General features: G+C 42.1%; 1 protein-coding gene across 1 annotated transcript; it reads left to right on the top strand.

Annotated features, from left to right (window-relative positions):
* Positions 1 to 1,647: 1,647 nt before the first annotated feature.
* camk1a (calcium/calmodulin-dependent protein kinase Ia) lies at positions 1,648 to 22,514 on the top strand. Its single transcript, XM_028997938.1, has 12 exons — positions 1,648 to 1,889; positions 4,153 to 4,269; positions 10,918 to 11,049; positions 13,818 to 13,892; positions 14,649 to 14,787; positions 16,195 to 16,321; positions 16,650 to 16,725; positions 17,221 to 17,333; positions 17,415 to 17,493; positions 17,579 to 17,666; positions 18,123 to 18,291; positions 19,111 to 22,514. The coding sequence occupies exons 2-12, from the start codon at positions 4,184 to 4,186 to the stop codon at positions 19,200 to 19,202; spliced, it is 1,176 nt and encodes a 391-aa protein (XP_028853771.1). The 5' UTR covers positions 1,648 to 1,889; positions 4,153 to 4,183; the 3' UTR covers positions 19,203 to 22,514.
* Positions 22,515 to 22,597: the final 83 nt, after the last annotated feature.

Raw genomic sequence — 22,597 nt, forward strand, 5'->3', positions numbered from 1 at the left:
GGGGACGGTGGCACCTCAGTGGCAACTTGGCGAATTGGGATTCGAACCGGCAACCTTCTGATTACTGGGCCACTTCCACCCCAGAAAAAAATGTGAAAGTGAAGTGATTGTCATAGTGAGACACTGCAGGACAGCACACGGTGACACAATGAAATGTGTCACCCTAAGTGATAAGTGGGCAGCCATCCAGTGCTTTTAAAATTAGGAATGATAACATTAAAATAGAAAAGATTATAGATTGAATTATTGATTCTGCTGTGTGAGCCTTTTATTTATCATGTGCCATCATAAAACTGCTTTCATTCCCAGTTAAATGATAGCCTGCCTGTTACGAGCCGGTCTAGGGGCTCTGGCCCATTACAAAAGAAAGGACACAAACGTAAACCTACTAAGACGAAACGGGTAATTTTAACAAGTATTTTATTAACAACTAAATATATAATTAAAGAAGAATTACATACAAAACGAATAACGGCAAACAAGACAGGAAAACAGAAAAACAAACAAACACCGAAGCAGGCCGACACAACAAGTTGCGTCGCCTCCTAGGGGAAGCGCAGGGGAAACCGGAAGTGATGTCAAAGGGAAATGGTAGGAAGGCGGGAAGGGTGGATGGCACGGCAAGCGCAGCCCCGAAAAAGGAGACTGAGGCTCCTTTTATTCAGTCTGTCCCACAGCAGGTACAGGTGGGCTCAATTACAATCACCAGGCACCTGCAAAACAACACAAAACACACAACAGAAACACACCCAAAATACCAGGACGTAACACTGCTGCACCATAATGAATCTGCTCGTGCGCTTTGGCGTGTGGCAAATGATATCCACTACAATGCTTTAATAAATGGTAAATTTGAAGTACTGAAATACTGCAAACCTCAACATCTGGATAATTTTATGCTCTGCAGATAAAACAATTAGCAGTAACTTTATACCCACTCACCTTGGTTTCTTGGTCCTCTTAAAATGGCATCTGGCACTTTAACCAGACCAAATTTGGAGGCCGAGTCCATATATATACGTAACAAAGGAAGGGAAAATACACATTTCCAAATGATGATGTCCAGCACCGGTGCCGGCACTCGTGACCCCAGTGACCGTTTGATGACCTTTCCATCTCCCTACACACAAATAAAATGCATGAAATGCACAGCATGTTACTATGGTTACCTACTGTATGGCTTTAATTAAGTCCATACTACCAAAATACTGCATTATGTAACACATGATTGTGTGAGACAACAGTAATGTATGACGCAGTAAAATACTGTGTACTATTATTTACATTTACAGCATTTATCAGACGCCCTTATCCAGAGCAACTTACAGGGACAGTCCCCCCCTGGAGACACTCAAGGGTTAAGTGTCTTGCTCAGGGACACAATGGCAGTAAGTGGGGTTTGAACCTGGGTCTTCTGGTTCATAGGCGAGTGTGTTACCCACCAGGCTACTACCACCCCAATTACTGAATATGAATTAATAACTTATTTTACTCATGAATGCTTTTTTTGACCTGCGATATCAGTGACGTCCTGAACAGGCCCCTCCCCCTTAGTCCCCTAAATTGCGGCTATATATTTCGCTGGGTTTTTACTTTTCTTTTTTTTTTAAATATATATTCAACAGTTGACTTCGATTCCCGAACGACCCTTCCGGGCAAACAGACACTCGACAGCCTCCGAAGTCGCCACGAGGCGGACGACTCGCGGAACCCGAATCCCAGTTCGCTGCGGCGTTATGCCCGCGATCGCGTCCACATTCCCCCCAAGTTCGTCAGACGCGCGTCGCCGCCGCCGCCTCCTCCGCTGGTGGCTTCTTGACGTCAGGACCGGGCGAGCGAGCGACCGAGGAGCTGGAAGACAGGGGCGATCGCGGGCGTAACGCAGAGAGGTAGGATGCAGGAGACTTATAATAATAATAATAATAATAATAAAAAAAAACACTAAAAGGCTGCAGTGATGGAAAACGCCGGGGCGAATTTGGGGGTTACATCCGTGCGTGAGCTGCGCGGTCGGATTTCATTACATGTTGCATGCCGACAGCATTATTACTCTTATTGTTTAATGATAATTACAACAGAATATTCCGCTGTGTGCGCGCTGTGTCAGCGGGTGCAGCACACGATGCCCTGCGATCCACGACGATGCCCTGCGATCCACGACGATGCCCTGCGATCCACGACGATGCCCTGCTCCTTCTTCTCGTCGTGCAGCGTGAAAACGCCCGGCGCTGGAGGATTTCATATATATATATATACACACACACACACACACATATATATATACACATATATATATGTATATACATATATTTCGCACGGGCTCGTGTTCGCGCCGAAGGACACTGCAGATCCGCAGCGCGCGTTTTCAATAATTCAATTCCGCGCCCAACCCCCCCGAAACCCCCCACGGAATGTCAGACACGAGTTCTCCGTTGTGGAATGATGGTGCATGAGATGAAGGCAGCGTTGTGTTTGAGGGGGTTCTGGTTCCGAAGACGCACACACACACACACACACACACACACACACACTCGTAACGAGCGTGCTTGCGCCTGATCCGAGGTTCCCAGCACCGTTTAAAGCGCGCCATCGATTTCCCGCCAGGGACCCAACACGTGTTCGGCGCCAAATGACATGAGAGACCCTTGTCACTGTTAGTGTGTGATTCAGTTTTTTGTTAAAACAAGATGGACAGATGGAATTCCACATAAGGAACCACTATAAACTTAAATATATAAAACGTGTTAAATATGATAATAGACAGTAAAATATTGCAGCTAATGATTCTGGGGAAACTGTCTCAGTCGCTATCCACAAGCACACAAGCTCAGGATCGCAGCCCATCCCGGGACACCAGGAGCAGGGCGAGGACTCACTTAGGGCGGGGCGCCAGCCCCCCACAGGGCGCACACACAAGCACAATCTCATGTAAGCACATGCTTCGGAGTGATGAAGGCCCTTCTTGGGGCCGGGAGGTTCCTTTCCTTACGACCTTCATCAGGATTTTGAGGTTAGATTTAATTTGGCCAGCACCAACATGCGCCCTGTCCTTGCACTCCCACTCCGCATTTTAGCAACTCAGCCAGATATGACGCACAAATCCTCTCTTCTGGGGGGAAATGGTCAGACTGGCTGACTAATTTCAGTCTTTGCTGTCTTGGAGGGCACAAAACTCACTTTTTTTTTTTTTTTGCTGTGTCAGCGTGACCATTTTTGCAGAATCAGGTCCGCGTTCCTGTTTCCAGCGCTTGGAATGAGTGTTGATTTTGTAGTTTTGGGGGATCAGGTCTTGGTTTTACTTTTTTCCATCATCTTTCGCATTTCAATTTAGTCGACACTCGTTCTCAGAGTAACTAATTACAGGAGCGGTCTCCCTGGAGCAGCACAAATAAGTTGGTGGCTTGTTCAATTACCTGTTGAGTTTCCCAATTCCGCTTATTAATTACATAAACCCATTTTTGTCCTACAGCATTATTAAATGGTCCAAGCAAAAGCCCAAACGTTCTTAGATTTCTTTCTTTTTGTGGGGGTGTAGAGGCGTACAGTAAATTCATGCTCAATTATTACAGCATCCGTAACGTTCTCACTGCACAGCCTGAGTGGGCGGCTGATCTAATCATCACGATCGCCTTCTTGTTTTGATCAAGTCGATTCCTCCCACTGGAACCGTAAGCTGCAGCCCTCCTCTCTGTTCCTCTTCCCAAGAGAGCTGGCAGTTTGTGCGGAGCGCCGCGGTGTGGTGTTGCAATACATGGTTTTGTGTGAGAATTGTGGAGGTCATTCATTCTATTTGCTGGCAACATTATGATATAACACTGTATCGAATATAATCATGTCAAATGTAAAATGTGTTAGATATGTTATTCTTAAAATACTCTTAATTTCATGGGTCCACAGTAAGACCTTTAAGGCAGATTTTATAAATGCAAACACGTAAAGGGTTTGTAATGATACACTTTACAAAGGTTACTGCTAGCATGATCTGGTGTGTTAATCCTAACCCTTTACATAACCTTAGTAACACGGGGCATGCTTTCTAACTGTTAATACGACCCTAGGTCAAACTGGTAGCCTTCAGAATCTATGCTTGTATCATCTCGACCCCGCTGGTAAACACGTTCTGCAGTGCTGACTTCTTCTTCACTTGTGCAGCTCTCCTGCTGTGGATCATACCATCAACAAAATGCCTCTGGGAGAGGGTGGAAATGGCTGGAAAAAGAAGACGTCTGACATCAGGGAGTACTATGACTTCAAAGAGGTCCTTGGAACGTAAGTGCCTAGAATTCTCTAGTGTTACCTCTGAAGTAAGTAGGTATTTTGGACGTCCCAGACGGCCCTCGCCTCTTAATATTCCTCCAGTGGTGGACTCCATACGAAATGTGTGTTTGTACGGGACGATTTTATTTATTGGTGGGATGCACAGAGTCTGGTATTAATGCGAATGCGATACAGAAGCTGAATAGTTGATTTTACACTCTCTGTGTAACTCTTTGAAAAGTTTAGTTTAGTACAATAAATTACAGCTAGAGATAAAATGCAAAAAAAAAGTGAAAGTTCTACATAGGAATAAAAATCTGTCCAATTAAATCCATTTTTAAACCCCACATTGATGGACTGTATCTTATTTAATATGATTTATTATTATAATTCTTAAGGCCTGACGTGCATATTTGGTTTGGTATATTTTGGATATGTTGTAAGAGGAGACTGGATCTCACCTCGTCAGCTGACACCCCTCCCTGGACAATGGGCATAATGAGTGGAGGGGAAAGAAAGAGCAGAAGGTGGACGTGTATTGACAGGAGTGGGTTTAAATTGTCCAGAATGTGGAACAAGGGTTTGAGAGAGCACCAAATCATCCCTGGAGAGAAACATCATTAAAGCACATGGTGGCTTTGGAAATAATAACGCACAAACAAGCTCTCTTAAGATAGCTAACTGGGGTCCAATCCTTTCTTGAATACATTTATCTACTTTTGTGACTCCAGAGGAAATTGTTGAAGTGACATTGGCACTTTTTTCTTTGCCCCTTCAATTGATTAGTTTAATCTGGAAGAAATAACAGCAGTATCAAAACTCAAAAATCATAATTTACACAATTTACCAAAAAAAGTACAATTTTCCATTTCTTATTCCGGATTCCTCACTCCTCTGGCTCCATTATCCATCCTTGCCACAGTTTAATCAGTGTCCTCTTTTCAGCTTTACTATAAGAAAAAGAATAACTTTTTTTAACAGCGACTGTGTCATGAGTCTAATCATATTCATATTCACAACAAACATGTGAAATAAACATTGCCATCTTGTCATGGTCCAAGGAATTATAAGCGAGAACTGAGGAATGATTAGTCAGACGTGAAATCTGGGGATGAAAAAGGAAGCAATTAATGATTGCAGTTGTTCTTTTGTATAAATCAGAATATTTTTCTTATTTAACCTGCTACAACCACGACAGACATGACTGGGGGACAGAGGAAAAGGGGGAGAGAAAAAGAGAAGTTGGAGATATAGAGGAGGGAGTGGGTGGAAGCGGGGTTGGGATAGGGAACGAACACCGACCATCTGCTTTTGTACCAGCTGAAACAGCAGAAGAAACAGAGCAACAAACAACATCTGTAAAAATCAAAGTAAATAATGAGTATTAAACGTTATTTAACAGCACACAGTACTAACAATACAAGACATGTGTCTGTACGCCTGTGTGAGCCCTTATGTGTAGCCCTGGGCGCACACCTGAGTGTGTGAATGTGCCTGCAAGGTTTCTCCATGTAAGTGGTTAATAGTGTTTGTGGGGAGCCCAGGCAATTGACATCCAGAGACCCCCAAAGGGCATGGGAGTCCATAGAGGGCCTGCCAAGCAGTCCCCGGGAGTGACCCAGTCTACCACTGGGCAGCAGGACCTAGACGCTGAGAATCACCAAAACGTCGGTGGTCAGGGGCATCATCCACCGGCAGGGAGTGGTGGGGGGGGCTCCCACCCCTGCTCCCACCCATGGGGAAGCCTGAGACATAAGCATACGTTCCAACTCTCATATACACATATGCAGATATTCACACATTCACACTCCCCATGCATACTCTAATCTGAGCAGTGTACTCTAGATCCGGGAGACTGGGGTGGAGGCCAGATAGTCCTCTCAGCCCCCCAGACAGCGAACAGTGAGTGAGACCCCACGCCGGCCCTCGTGTGTTTGGGTGTGTTGTTCTAAAAATGCTTTTAAAACAAAGAGGGGTATGGAGCTGACAACCCACTGCCAAACCGCAGTTAGTGATGTTGAAAGTAGTTGATGAACTATTGACTTGATTTAAGTTGAGGCAAGATGGAACATGAACATGTTTGTACTGAGATGTGGGGCAGTGGTGGCCTAGTAGGTACGGAAGGAGACTTGTAACCGAAGGGTTCAAGGTGCCACTGAGGTCCCCTTGTGTAAAGTACAACCCCGGGTGCCTTTCATGGCTGCTCACTGTGTATCACAATGACAAACACAATCTTTTTCTTTGTTCTTTTTTTTTCTAAAGAAGTAAAATGACTGCAAAGATGTCATTCAAACATTGGCACAAGTATTGGTCATAAACCACCAGACACTGAGGGCTTAAGCCATTAAGCCATTAGTTTCCATCAGTGAAACTGGGAAGCATCAATGCTTTTAATAAAAAGCAATCATTTAATTTTCTTTACAGCCATTCCACATTTGGGCTTTGTGCGTTTGTAAAAACAATTGTGAGCAGTAACCTCACACAAGATACCCATGGGTCTAAAGTGAAGATAAACCATCTCGGCTTTGGATCCCAGTGTGAGATCGGGGATTGCCAGTGCTATTCAGAGTCATGAAGAATAAGAACAGATCCTAAGGCATCCCAGCCGCAAACTTTGACTGCTTAATGAATCTAGTTTAATAATTATGGAATGCACCTTCATAATATTTTATCTGTGGCAACTTTTCTTCAGTCAAAGTCCAAACACTGCAAATTCATAGATTAGAGTATTTAAATATTTTTTTTCTTAAGTGATATTTACTGTATTTCGTTACAGTGTCAGAGGGGTGCACTTTGTCACCTTTGCACCCTAACTTAAAAAGTGTGTGTGTGTGTGTGTGTGATTGCCTCAGACTAAACAAGTTCTGTTTTTGAGATTTGAGATTTACGTATTTGTTGTATGAAAAATGAGAATATGTTACCAGGCCCAGGACTATCAATGTGCATCTTCCCCATGTCAGGTCATCAAGACCAAGTCATCTGTACCCACTCCACTGCACAACTGATATTAAGGCATCTCCTTTAGGCCAGAATGAGTCTTTGTTCGACTGGCCCCAACTTACATGACAGAAAGACAGGACACATGCAAGCCCAAGTTCGCACGGTTGACCCCATGTCAGTGTTTTTGTCACACATTAGGCATCTCCTTATCTCCTGTTCCATATTATACCCATGAGCCTTTTGAGCTTCCCATGGCCTTATTGATCAATCAAAGCTGTTGCACTAAAACTGGCGGCTGAGGACTAGCCCCTGCTGCTGCTGCAACTGTCTCGCCCGGTTGCCAAACACTGTAAACTCTTGAGAGAACGAATTAACTGAGCTGGAAATAAATAATAGACCACTGTGGACGCCATGCCAGAAAGTTGGCAACTGGGTACCCGTTTATACTCTTTGATCTGCTCTGTCAGCTAAATGCACAACGAAGAGCTGGGCCACCGCAAATGGGTTTTGCTATGGTCTGATGCTTTATGATTTATATGGTGTTGAAATAAATCAGCTTGGCCTGGAAAGGAAACTGGCTGGATGGGAAACTGGCATTAGATTATATATCTTTGTATTTTGTTATTTGCTTACATACCCTTTGGGCAAAGTATAAAAAAAACACACTTCTGTTTAGTTTGGATAATTTGTTCATGGTTGATGCAGAAATGAATGATTCAATGTCAATCATGCAGCAAAACTGTAAGAAAACTGTTTTTATCCATCTGTTGTGCAAATCCCATTAGATGAATAAAATGACTATAGACCCACTGTGAGCCAGTTAAGCATAATGTTACATAAGCAGGATAAAGGAAAGGCCTTCTATTTTACAGTTTGTGCTTCATGGGAATCATGCAGTAGCCTTTGCTGTGCCTGGAACACGTAGCCTTGTGAGGCTCCTGATGCTCTGAGATTTTAATCCTACTGTACATATTGATGGAAAGCTTCTTACTTTCTCAAAAGAAGATTACCCAATTGGTTTTAGCCTTGAATGTGTACAGTTGGGTCAATTGATTCTTTTTTTAAAGGTTGTATTTTCTGCCAGACAATCCCTGCAGTGGCATTGTCGGTTGGATAAGGGCCTTCATGACATGGTGGTTATGTCTTTGGGATAATTTCTGGGTCTGTTTTGGATCCAGAGGTGATGGTGTGAGCTGTTTGTATCTGGCTATTGGTCTAGTGGAGACTGTTAAGAATAAAGTGTTTTGTGTGAATTGTAGGTGTCATCATAATTGCATCTGAATCTGGTTACTAAGGCAACACAGTAAGATTTGAAAAGCACAAAGACTTTTGTCCATGTGAATGAATGATTGCTTACCTCTAGCCATGTGATTTGGGAGGAGCATTGCCTTTCCTTCTGGTGGAGGAAAGGGGAGAAGGAAGGAGTCTTTGGTCTGAAAACATTGCTCACCACCAGTGGCATCTGGGCGCTCACAGCTGGAGCATATGCAACTGATGAAGGAGTCCTGAGCAATCTAAGCTGAAGCCAATTATGATTAGGCATGACTGCTCAGGACTCCTTAAAAGCAGTTCAACAGCACCCAGTGGGTGCTGCAACATTGATGTGGTTCCTGAACCTTACCCATGTGTTGGTTTTCTTTCAGCTCCTGGCCTAAATGCCACACGCATTAGAAATGGTTAAGTATGGGGTTAATTTGAAATGTTCTTGGGACATCATAATGTGTGTTATGGCCATATGCCATTTAAAATGAAAGTGGACCAGACACTGAGGCTTGTGGCACTTTGGTCAGGACATTTTAATTACTTCGCCGCATTACTTTTCCAGAGCTACTTACAATCAGTGGTTAGAGGGACTGGAGCAGCTCAGGGTAAAGTGTCTTGCTCAGGGACACAATGTTAGTAAGTGGATTTTGAACCTGTGATTTTGTGGTCTTCTGATTGATATGTGAGTGTTTTAGCCACTAGGCTACTACCACCCTACTAGTGAGCACAGAATTCATTGAATACACAGAATAAGTAATCATAAGTACTTATTTAACATCTGTCAATGTGATGCCCTCTGTTGCAAAAAAAAAAGAGATAAAATATAGTTTTAGTAAGCCTTAAAGACTGTATCAACACGTCATATTTATTTTTTATCATTAACAGACATTGGCACCATGTGATCATGCCTAATACACATATCTGTCTATATAGGGATCGGGAACAACAAATATAAATGACATTGAAAGCCTGTGGCACTTAGACACACTGATATGCCATGTTAACCAAACACTGTGAGGAACTCACATCTTTGTCTTCGCTCCACCTGCAAAACTGAGCAACAGGCGGAAAACTTAATTACATCAGGTATCCAGGCAGCAGGAGAGCTCTACACAACTCTTATTCTCCCCTGTGCCCCTTACTTTTCACTAGATGAGGTTGTTCTATTTCCTTTCTTTAAGGAATAATATCACAGTCCTGTTGGATTAGTAACATGTGACATGACAACTTAATTTAGTTTAGGGTTGTCAGTGCGAACTAATTTCAGAGGGGATATTTTAGAAAATAAATTCTTTTTGTTGATTCTATGAGTTTCATAAAACGGCCATTCTGATCCGCTAGATATATCACACCATGTCTACCTTGTTGACTATGGTCAGTATGACATTAACAACAGGCTTTTATTTGTGCTCAGATGCTTATAACAGTCTCCTCCTCATCTGCAGTTTTGGAGAAGGTGCAATAGGTGGTACTAGAGAGCAATTGGTGAAAAGTTTGAAAGATGATAAATTGTGATAAATAAGAAAGCAAATAAACAAAACATCAGTATTGGCCGTTATGTATCAGTTTAAGTATCAGCACTGAATCAGAATTGAATGCATCCCTACATATTTTTGTGTTATTGGTATAAAGCTTCGCCAGTTTGGAGTTTCTGTGCATCTTGTGTGCGTCTCTCCATGTGTTTCACAGTGAATGCACCCAGTTTATGTAGATGAATGAACAAATGACAAATAAGTAATTTAGCATGCTCCATCTACGAATGTCTGACATTTATTGATGAGGACCCAGCATCAAGCAACAGCTGCCTTTTGCTTGCATTTTTATGTCTTTATGTCCACTTTTTTTTTTTATTTAAAAAGTTGTAAATGCAAAAGGAAATTCCTACCTTAACATGCATGAAATTGATGATTTTGTATGACTGATTGAATATGCTGCACTTTCGAAATGACGCAAGCTGACCTTATGGCTGTGTAATGGTATCATTAAAAGGTCATGACAGCTTAATATAAGAGGATATATCTAGAATTTATGAATGTAATATCAAAACAATATGCTTGACCTTCTTTTGTTTCATTTTTCCTGATTAATTCATAGACTAAACCTTGATAAATCTAGGCTTAGCTGGAGATCTCTAGTTAATTTTCATTAGACATTTGTATTGGAGATGCATGGTAATCAAGTAATGAAGATAATGTGCCAATTAAAATGATTTATGTATATACAGAGCCAACTGAGTAGCCTCAAATAGAAAGAAAGTCCTCATTTAAAGGTGACTTAGGGTAACGGGGACACAGAGAGTGAATATTTATGAGGCGGCATTGAGCCGCGGCCGTGAGTGTCTGAGTCTGAGAGAGTCTGAGTGTGTCTGCTACGAGCTGTGGGCTGCACAGAGTGCTCTACAATAACCCACTGATTTAAGGGCTGTTGAGAAGACTGACTGTGGGTCCTGTGTTGCAGGGGGGCTTTCTCTGAGGTGGTTCTGGCAGAGGAGAAGAGGACCCAGAGGCTGGTGGCCATCAAGTGCATCCCCAAGAAAGCCCTGGAGGGAAAGGAGAACAGCATTGAGAACGAGATAGCGGTCCTGCACAGGTGAAGTACATTGGTCTTTTATTATTTAATGAATGACCACCAATAGCTTAATCAATAGCCCCATCCCACCCCACCCTATATATGCTACAGAGGTTAATCAATAGGCAGTGTTATTAAGAATGTATTTTAAATATGTGTCATTTAATGTTTTTAAATGGGACAATAATGAATAAGTAGTGATATAAATGATTATATCATTATATCACTACTTATTGCCTACAGTAAAACATGAGTTGCAGTTTTTTTATAATGAATGCTAGGCAGTATTCCCAAATGAATCCCGAGCCACCAAGGTCCCACTGAGGTGAAAGTGAAGTGATTGTCATAGTGAAACACTGCAGCACAGCACACGGTGTCACAGTGAAATGTGTTCCCTGCTTTTTACCATCACCCTGAGTGAGCAGTGGGCAGCCATGACAGGCGCCCGGGGAGCAGTGTGTGGGAGCGGCTTTGCTCAGTGGCACCTCAGTGTCACCTTGGCGGATCGGGATTCGAACCGTCAACCTTCTGATTATGGTGCCGCTTCCTTAACCACTGCCTGAGGTATCACTGAGCAAAGCACCGTCCCCACACACTGCTCCCCGGGCGCCTGTCATGGCTGCCCACTGCTCACCAAAGGTGATGGGTTAAAAGCAGAGGACACATTTTGTTATGTGCAACGTGTGCTGTGCTTCACAATGACAATCACTTCCCTTCCGCTTAGACCACATCAGCAATTCTTTCATCGCCTTGGCCAAGAGGTTTTAGCTCAGCTAAAAGGAGTTGAGAAAAAGTATGGATTCCTTCCCCTCTTGCATTGAAAAGTGGTGCGGATGTTGTACTGGAGTTCTACTGTACAGCACCTCCTTGCAGATCATCGCGGCAGATGAACTCCGCCTTCCTCCCTGTTCACTCATGCTGGAGGAAACGCTCAAAACATCCGCAATTAGAGTGACAAAAGCATGGTATCAGTGCGTGAGGAACGGTGGAATTGTGCACCGGAAATGTCAGGAGTAAAGACGATGGTCCTATTTTTAGTGTCCCTGTTGCCAGGGCAACAGCACACTCAGAGGTGGGGCTGGCATGGAGGTTCCCTACAGCGGTGTAGTGAAGGAACAGGAAGAGACAGAGAAGGGGAAAGAGAGCAAACAAGAGCGCTGCAGAGATGAATGAGAGTGACAGAGCTTGTTCAATAAAATTTAGATAAAGGAAAACCGACAAAGAACGGAAAGTTGCTGGGGTTTCTGAGAGGAAAGTGCAGATGAGTGCAATTAAGAATAATTGGTAATAATTAAGTGAGGCCATGTATGCATCCTTGACCAAATGTCCTCACAAAGGCAGGAAAACATTCAGTTGCAGTAAAGTTACTGATCCCCTCTAAGAAATCTGGGTCTTGACCAAAAACACGATGCCAGATACGGTATTTTTTAATCAGTGGTTACAATGCAGCTTTGGTTCTTTTCTGCATTTCCTCTGTACTTGTTATAAATAATAGCCTATATATTCTTGTACAATTTGTTTTTGTAAATGTTACAGTTAAATATGACAAATTAATGGATATAATGATTTACTTTATGCAGGGTTTACAAACAACAGCACATCACCATAATCTTTAAATAAAATAATGCATAAAACCAAGATTTGGTCCATAAAAATTCTTAAAAAGGGGCGGATCATCGTATTTTGACTCTGTCGATGCTTAAAAGATTTACATTTAGAAAATGCTAAACAGAAATAATTTCATATTCACTACCACAGAAACGTGTGGGTGGGTGGGTGTGCGAGGGAGTGAACAGATTCATCCTCATGCACTCATTTACCGTCTGGCCTCCATGTGCCCTGACCTGGGCGACAGATATTTCCATCACTTGTTAATTACAGAACCTCCCCGTCCTTCTCGTCTACACCGAGAGCGCAGAAGAGACGCGTTAATGAATACAAATGACCCAAACTGCCCCCCATGCCCTCAGTCAGCCAGCAGGCAGCAGCGGATATATGAGCACCGAGACGGGCAACTGCAGACACACGGCTACATTTCAGCATTAAGCCCGGGCGTGTTTCGCTCATCCAATTGGCCTGTCGCTCGATCGGCGACAGTAAGTCAATTACAACGGGACGACTTGTGCGCGTAGGCTGCATTGCGGTTTAAGCAAAGTGAATTAAAGAGCACTTTCCGTCTTCGTCTCTCTCTCTCTCACTCTCCTTATAGCATTTGACATTTAATTATCCTCTTTGGCTATTTATAGCATAGTGAAAAACTGCAGACACAGACACCTTTCCACATTTTGGAAGACAGAAGGTGTAAGTTTTTTTTCCCATATCATGAGTCAGTGTTGTGTTGCACAAGAAACTAATAAAGAACACAGCCTCTTATGATTAATGTGATTAGGTAACAAGAATAGCAAGGACAGCGAATGGTTATTACAGCAATATTATACAGCAACCAGAACTTGAACGACACAATTATCTTGTGTATGAATTGCACATTCCTTTACAAAGGTTTGGGCATTAGTTGGAGTTTTGTAAGAGCGTTGTTTTGCGTGTATGTGTGTGTGTGTGTGTGTGTGTGTGTGTGTGTGACATTTGTTTGGCCCTCTTCATAAAGGACATGAAGACAAATGAGGGGCTTGTCCTGCAGGACTTGCGCATGCTAGTTGTGCACAAGCATCACCATCTAGCGATCAGATTATGTATGGCATCCATGCAGTACATGATTCGCAACATGTTCACGTTCAGATGACAGGAAGTCGGGTTCAGATGCACTAACGCATTCGGTCCTTGTGTTTCAGAATAAAACACGCCAACATCGTATCGCTGGAGGACATCTTTGAGAGCGACTCTCATCTCTATCTGGTCATGCAGCTGTAAGCATTATTTATTAATGACTTTTTTTTAACACCTATTCACCCTTTTTTGTCCTAAAAACCATGCATGCAAGTGCATCTCCCCCCCATGGTCCCCCCATCATGTTTTGTTGGTTATATGTGATGTTGTCTGGTATGTACATAATATGTACGCTCATTCTCTTGCTAATGTTGGTCTCCTTTCCGTACCCTGCCCTCTCTTGCAAACGTGTCACCAGAATTTCACTGTACACCAGAAAATATGCAATAATGAAATAAAAACCAGTGCAGATGGAACGAATGTAAGCTGTCCGATGGTCAGCTGTCCACATGTTGGATGGCAGAGCCTTCCTGGAATGGATGAAGTCATCAGCAGTTTTCTTTTCGCTGTTGGATAATGAAGGATGGAACATAGTGAATGGGCAGAATAGACAGGAAGCAGGAAATTATTTGAAATTCTTTTTTTTCCCCTCCTACTACCAAAATAACTACTGTGCAGTCGGACACAGAGTGGTGCAGGCCATTTTGAGTTTAATGCCGGAAAGCGTTTCATGCTCTGCAATGTACATAATTATAATCAAATTTGTATTTCATTCTTTTTTTTCCTCACTCCTCCTCAGCTGCATGTTACATCTCATCTCACCCATTCTTCCACTTTACTGCACTTAAACTAATTTGCTCACATCCTTCCGTTTCCTCTTGCCTCCCACACATTTGTCTTATGGATAGTTTCTCGTGACAGATTAGCTGGGGCTGATGTGTTTGCTCGATTCGCAGGGTTTCAGGGGGAGAGCTCTTTGACAGGATAGTGGAGAAGGGCTTCTACACCGAGAGAGATGCCAGCAAACTCATCCGCCAGATCCTGGATGCAGTGAAGTATCTCCATGACATGGGCGTTGTACACAGAGATCTGAAGGTACAGATGTGGGGACGGGACGATGTTCATGTCCATCTCTGCGTGATGGCATGTCATTGTGTCAGCATCCTGCTGTGTCTCAATGTCACATTGTTAAATATTGACATCATTAACAGATTGTATATGACTTATAATCAGTAGTTACAGGGACAGTCCCCCCAGAGACACTCAGGGTTAAGTGTCTTACTCAGGGACACAGTAGTAGTAAGTTGGGTTTTATACTTTGACTTTGCAGTCTTTTGGTTCAAAGGCAAGTGGCAGATTATAATCGACTGATGATGGCTGGACATGACGAGGAAGGAGGACGCATACGCACAACGTCATGAGACAGCGGATTTATTACGTGGAGCACAGGACAGGAAAACACATCACCAAACAACGACTTGACGGCAAACAGACATGAACAGGGCAGCTTTATACAGGCAGACATAGGTGAAAGCAATCAGGAAACATAAAAACACTGGGCGAACAAGAAAATCTGGTCCGAATCCTGGATCTGGAGTAGCCCCTTCCAGACCAGATCCTGCCACTCACGTTTATTGTCATTTCATACACACAGCTCTGAAAAAAAAAGAACAGATCAACATTTTATTTTTTGTATTTCTCATGGGTCTCTCTTGATGGGCTTAAACTACTGATCATATATGAATTAAAATTCCAATTGTCATCAAAATATAGGCAGGTGTGTGCCTTTCCAAATAAGGTCCTGTTTTTTTCCCACAGATGGACTCCCATTAAGCTGCAGAAACATCTCAAGGATGATCAGGGGACACAGGATGTACCTGAGCTCAATTTTAAGCTTCAGGGCAAAGGCTGTGAATACTTATGTACATGTGATTTCTCAGTTTTTTAATTTTTAATGAATTTGCCAAAACACGTTGTCTTCATGATGTGTTTTATATCTAGAAATCTGAGGCAAAAAGCATTTAATCCATTTTGGAATAAGGATTGTGGAAAATGTGGAATGTGAATACTTTCCGGATGCGCTGTGAAAACAAAATAACTGTTGAAATTACGTGCTGTGGATGGAAATTGCAGATTTTGTCCATGAAATAGACTAGAGGGACGGTCTAAAAAATATAATTTGGGTAATGGGATGGTGCACTACTTCATCCTGAGGTCAAAGGCTATTTTTAAATTGTCCATCCCACCGCCTGTTTTTTTACTGTAGTCGGTAAGAGACTCACCTATGAATCAGAAGACCATAAAGTCACAGGTTCAAACCCCACTTACTACCATTGTGTCCATGAACAAGACACTTAGCCCTGAGAGTGTCTCCAGGGGGACTGATCCTGTAACTACTGATTGTAACTCTCTCTTATCAGGGCATCTGATAAATGCCATGAATGTTAATTTAAAGTTACTGTAACTGTTCTACTGTTGGTGATACTCTCATCTCATCCCCAGCCAGAGAACCTGCTGTACTACAGTATGGAGGAGGACTCCAAAATCATGATAAGTGACTTTGGGCTGTCAAAGATTGAAGACTCAGGGAGTGTGATGTCCACTGCCTGTGGAACCCCTGGATATGTTGGTTAGTGTGGAAACAGATGCTTGTGGATTTGGAAATCTTTCTCTTGCTTATATTTGAACTTTTTTCTTTTAGTTTTGGTCAAAAGCCTCTGTATTGCAGGGCAGACAGTACAAAGGTGGTGGCTGTATTTTCTATTTGTATTCAGGTTTCTTCTGGCAGCCTTCTTAAAATTCACCTAAAATTCAAGTAATGCTGGCATCTTTCCTCCAGCCTCTCAAAACCTGAAAAGCAGAAATGAAGGCCAGTTTCAGTGCTTACCTAAGATCTCTCTCTCTTTCTTTGACTGAATTGCTTTGGTCTGTGGTTTGTCTGTTTTTTTGTTTTGCAGCCCCTGAGGTCTTGGCACAGAAACCTTACAGCAAAGCAGTAGACTGCTGGTCCATAGGCGTCATCTCCTATATTCTGTAAGTGTGTGTGAGTGTGTGTGAGGGCATACCGAACCTTATGTACTTGGAAAAGAATGGTCAGCCATTCCATGTTCATAATGAGCTGTTGGTAAGTTGATATGGTCAACAAACTCTAATCATAAATGGAAACGTTTGAGATCCACTGCTGTGGACCTAACCTTTGGCCTAGAGTGGTTGGAGCCTAGTGGGTAACACACTCACCTATGAACCAGAAGACTCAGGTTCAAATCCCACTTACTATCATTGTGTCCCTGAGCAAGACACTTAACCCTAAGTTGCTCCAGGGGGTCTGTCCCTGTAACTACTGATTGTAAGTCAGTAAGGGCGTCTGATAAATGCTGTAAATGTAAATGTAAATGTAACCCTCCTATCTGACCATGTTTTGACTGTTTGAACCCTTCCTAAATTCGGAAGGGTGCTGTCCAGAGTAGTTTATTATTTATATTGTCATATGACTTAATTTTGTTCTTATTCTGTCCTGGTCCATTGCAGTTTGTGTGGATATCCACCATTTTACGATGAGAATGATGCCAAGCTGTTTGAACAGATCCTAAAGGCCGAGTACGAATTTGACTCTCCGTACTGGGACGATATATCTGATTCTGGTATCTCTTCACTGTTTTTTCTATCTCATATTCTGTAAAGGCCTCATGCGTAGGACATTTATCGCTTATCATATCCCTCAGCCAAAGATTTCATCTGCCACCTAATGGAGAAAGATTCACTGGGGAGATTCACTTGTGAACAGGCCTTGCTGCACCCTTGGTATGGAGCTTTTAGTACTTATCTCCAAGTACTTCCATCTCCCAGAGTTTTACATTTCTCTGTCCCTCATCTGATTTTCCAAAAGGATCTCTGGAGACACTGCGCTTGATAAGAACATCCACGAGTCCGTCAGTGCCCAAATCAAGAAGAACTTTGCCAAAAGCAAATGGAAGGTGAGCGTGGTGCTGCCTCCCTCTCACACTCTGTCTCTGAAGTGAGAAATAAAAGATAGGATAATGATGCTGGTCCCAAGAGCCAAATGCTGATGTGAATACTTTTCTTTTTTCCTTCAGCTTTTCTTTTTATTTCCAACACATTCCAGACAAGTTGTCACTGTCTTGGTGTATGTTAATCAACAAAGTGGCATACATATAATTTTTTAACCAAGCCTTTAGGAATGCAACCATAAGAGTAACTCATTTAGAGACCCCCAAAAAACAGGGAATCATGGGAATTGTCCCCCATGATTGGCACACTGTAGGGTTGTTATAGTACTTAAATTCACAGAAGAGTATATTCTGTGCTCTAGGGGTGCACAGATATAATTTCACTGGGTGCTGTGCTGTGGTGTGTCACATGAGACAATTAATCACTTTCACGCGATCTATTCACCTTCTTGTTCTCTTCAGCAAGCGTTTAATGCCACAGCGGTGGTCCGGCACATGAGACGACTGCAGCTAGGTACTAGCATGGAGGGGCCAAGTCAGACTACACCCAGCAGTCCCTCACATGGGTCCTTGTTGTTGCCTACAGAGGATGTAGGAGAGGAAGAAGAGGATGATGAGGAAGCAGAGATTGGTGAATATATGCTAAATAGAATGTGGGATTTTAATGATCATGCTTCATATTTACAGTTTCAAAAGCATCATTAAGCATCAGCGATCTTCGTGATGACTGCTGCCTAGCAACAATACCTTCAGCTGGATCATAAATATTACTTACGCTGGACTACATTTATAATATATATGTGTGTTTACTTTATAGTTTGGACACTCCCTTTGGGGCAGTGGTGGCCTAGCGGTTAAGGAAGCAGCCCCGTAATCAGAAGGTTGCAGGTTCGAATCCCGATCTGCCAAGGTGCCACTGAGGTGCCACTGAGCAAAGCACCGTCCCCACACACTGCTCCCCGGGCTCCTGTCATGGCTGCCCACTGCTCACTCAGGGTGATGGTTAAAAGCAGAGGACACATTTTGTTGTGTCACCGCGTGCTGTGCTGCAGTGTTTCACAATGACAATCACTTCACTTTCTTTCTTTCTTCTTTCACCCTTGTATTTGGAAAAAATGAATTTTTTTCCAAATTCTATTTCAAGAAAATGTATATATTTCTCAATATTTTATAGTCTGTTCTAACACATTATTTAATGGTTAATGGTTAAGTTAATGGTTGTCTTTTAGTACATTGGCATTAACGCTGCATGCTTGAAAAAGTGCTGCGAGGGTTTGGTTATTTCTACAAATTGCTGGAAAGGATGTAGTAAATTTTTTAATCTGTTGTGATAAAGTGGTGGGGATTTTGATGAAAATTGTTTATTAACTTTTTAATCAATTTAATTATACATACAGTGTTGCCAAGTACTTTCAATATACTTTTCCAATGTGGATACTCTTGTGTTCAGGCTCACAGTGTGGAGAGGAACGCCGTGGCAGTGCCGACCGAGACAGTCTGAGAAGCTGCGCATACTGCTGCCGACCAGCCAGCCGGGTTTGAGCCGCACCCACAATCCAGCTCATTATCCGCCCCTGAACACCAGTCTGGCCTGGAATACAGAGTTGTCCCAGCAGTGTCCACTAGAGGAAGCTGTAGCAGAGAAGGGAAGTGCAACGTAGGAAAGCGTTCATGTTTTGGCCCTTTTTTCATACATTACATATTTTTCACACTCAAACCAAAGAGAACCATAAGTATCACCTCAGCAATCAGGAGATCGCTTGCCATCATAACATTCACCATTGTGAGCATTAGTTCTTTAAAAATGAAAATATGTACTCATATTGTACAAAAATATTGTGGTACATATCATATAACATTGAAACTTATTATGTACATCACAATATATTTTCAGTTATAAAAAAACTTACAAATGCCATATATTTTGCAGATTCTAAATAGAATATTACAAATGATATATACGTTTCCCCCAATATGGTCCATATAGTATCTTTTATGATACATTGAATAATGTATTGAAATACAGGAAAATATATATTTTAATATTGTATATGAAGATATTTTTGTTCTTCTTACATAAGTATTTTATGTAATACACAACTATAACTACATATGATTGGGATGTCTTTCTTTATGAGATCCAGTTAATCTCAACATGCAAAGCCTGCTTTATGTTTCTTAGTATCTAGATATTTAGGACCAGCACTGTTTAATGACAGTATTCCCTTCATTTGCTCGGCTCATATCTGAGAACTCTGGGAAGGGTCTGCCCCGCATCTGGAAGCCTGGTTAATTGGACAGAACCTGAACTCTGTATTCTGTGTCAGACTGGATTTAACACGGTTGTGGATTGGTTGGTTTTTGCATGCCTAAGTGGGATAACACAAATAAAATGTCTGACAGTCAGAGGGAGACCTCTCCAAGCTCAAAACCAGTGATCCTTGCAGCATGTGGATGATATAAGACTTATAAAGGGGGTACGGAGATGCCACAGCCTCATCCGGGACACTGTCTGGCTGGATGGAGCTTACACAGCAAAGACTGGTGGGAGTTTGTTTTGATCGTGTGCTAATATAAATGTATTAAAGAGGACATGGGCACTGAGTGTGAGGCGGTCACTGTTCGGTCTGAACCATGCAAACTTGCAGGGCCCTGGCCCTGGCTACTTCCCTATCCCAGTATCAGCCATGATTAGCATTTATATTAGAGTGTCAAAAAAACCTTTTGGTGCGTAATTGAATGCCACATGGTGTCAAACAGCTGAAGTACTATTACACTGATGCATGGTGGGGCAAAGGAGACACCTTGTTGCATGATATCCAACATGAAGATGGATTTTTACACATTCACGTCTCCATAGCTTACGTCTCAGTCTGCCTCCAGAACCACTCAGCCTCATGAGTGCACTTTGTTTGCATGTTATGCTCAATTCAACCAAGGTTGTCTGGTCTGTCAATAAATCATCTATTATTATTATTATTATTATCGGAGAGCAGGATGAACGCTAACCTCTTGAGGTTAGGGGCAGCTGTACATGCAACAAGTGCTCGTGTGTGTCCATCATGTCTCTTTGGAGTGTCTTGAAAGTGAAACAGTGAGGAGATCTGTCTTCATCCTCCCAGAACGATGCGCCAACAAGACTAGAAGGAATTGGTGCCTGTAGATTTATACGCAGTGTAAGGTGAAACACCTGCAGGGATGGGTTTATGAGGCATAACGTTTACTTCAACAAGTCAGTGATTGATGGCCCCTGCTAGTTAGAGTCCAGGCCTTTTGGGGCAAATTCCCACTTCTTTCCCATTGAATGCCCATGGAAACAGGAAGTGATGTCATGTTTGCTCTCTGTCTGATCTGAACTGTGCACCTCTGTGGAGAAAGTCCAGTGTTTGCATGAACTGGTCAATATGTTTACATGTATAAGCGATGAGCGATGAACAAATGTAGGTGGAAACACAGTTAGATATCTTTCACTGTTCTCACATCCAAGAAATATGTGCTGATGACTCTTTTTTTGTTAATAAGAACAACCCAATTCATTTTTAAAATTTTGTTGCCAGGGACAACCTTGGAAAGGCTCATGAAATACATATGACCTGTGACTGAATCATGAGGTCCCTAGTGCCATGTGTCACTAGAGAGTTTAATACTCTGATTACTGCATTGTTGCGTTGACGCTTAGAGCCCAAATATTTTAGCTGTTCCCAGGATAAGTGCATGCAAATTACACATTTTTCATTCATTATTCATTCAAAACAGACTAATGAAAATTGTCACATAATTACTTGAGAGGCTGATTGAAATGAAAACGGTCACATTTGCACGGCGGATGAATTAAAATGTGGCCATTGACGCTGAAAAGCCTCATTGTTATTATTGTGAGGCTCTCATTTCCTGGTAAGTGTGAAAGGGAGAATAACACGCAGGGGCAATTTACTTTACATTATGTACACAGTTTATGGCAGGACTGGACTCCAGCAACATGGCCGGGCAAAAAAAATCAATCTTTTTTTTCCAACAATATCAATAATTGTAACAATAAGTGATATGATAATTAGGCATATATTGAGTTGTCAGTTACTGTTGAGCAAGTTATTCAGACTTTTTACTGTTTGAAACACACTGAATAACGCGTTTAATTAACTTATGTAAGCTGTGATTAGTAAACGGATTACATTCAAATCAAATAAGAATATATAACAAACAAAAATGTACATTTTTCTCCCAAAACACATCTCTTCATTGTATCAATAAGATGTGGAAATGTCAGCATTGAAAAGAGCAGATTTAATGGTGTCTGTGAAGATGTAATAAGACACTTAATGGCAAATAAACCTACTGTGAAAACTGAAATATCCACCCTGTTGGCATTATTAGTTGGGCTCCTAGCAGCTCTCTACTCGGTTACTCGGTCATGGATGCTTGGAATGAAATGTTGAATTCTGGTTAAGACTACAGTAACTTGGTCAAATATGCAAACACTGTGTTAAGGGCTTAATATTAGAAGAATTATAGGTGTCCCTCATGATTAAAGCTTGGCTGTTTTGTTTTGTTGGGTGAAGTGCCGTGTTTGAAAGTTTACAGCAGTTTTGGTTTGTCTCTCACTCTCTCTGAAAAAAGTTGTTTTACTGTGATTTAGTCTGCACAGTCACACTGGTTACAGAAATACACAAATGTGTATGAGACTACATATATATATATATAATTGTATATCCTTTTTTTGTAAAAGCTGTTTTGAGCTACTAATGTATGGATGCAATGCATCATGGGTTACAGATCAAAACACAGAAGAGGCCAATGATTTGTACCCTGGAGATATGGTAGCAGGCTCTGAAATAAAAAGACCTTGTCTATGCATTGTGAGTTCTGTGATATTTTCCCCCTTAATTATTATTCTTCCAAAACAGTAACGTGACGTTGGTTATGCATCATCTCCCATC

Source organism: Denticeps clupeoides, chromosome 12, assembly GCF_900700375.1.
Source record: "Denticeps clupeoides chromosome 12, fDenClu1.1, whole genome shotgun sequence".
Lineage (NCBI taxonomy): Eukaryota > Metazoa > Chordata > Actinopteri > Clupeiformes > Denticipitidae > Denticeps > Denticeps clupeoides.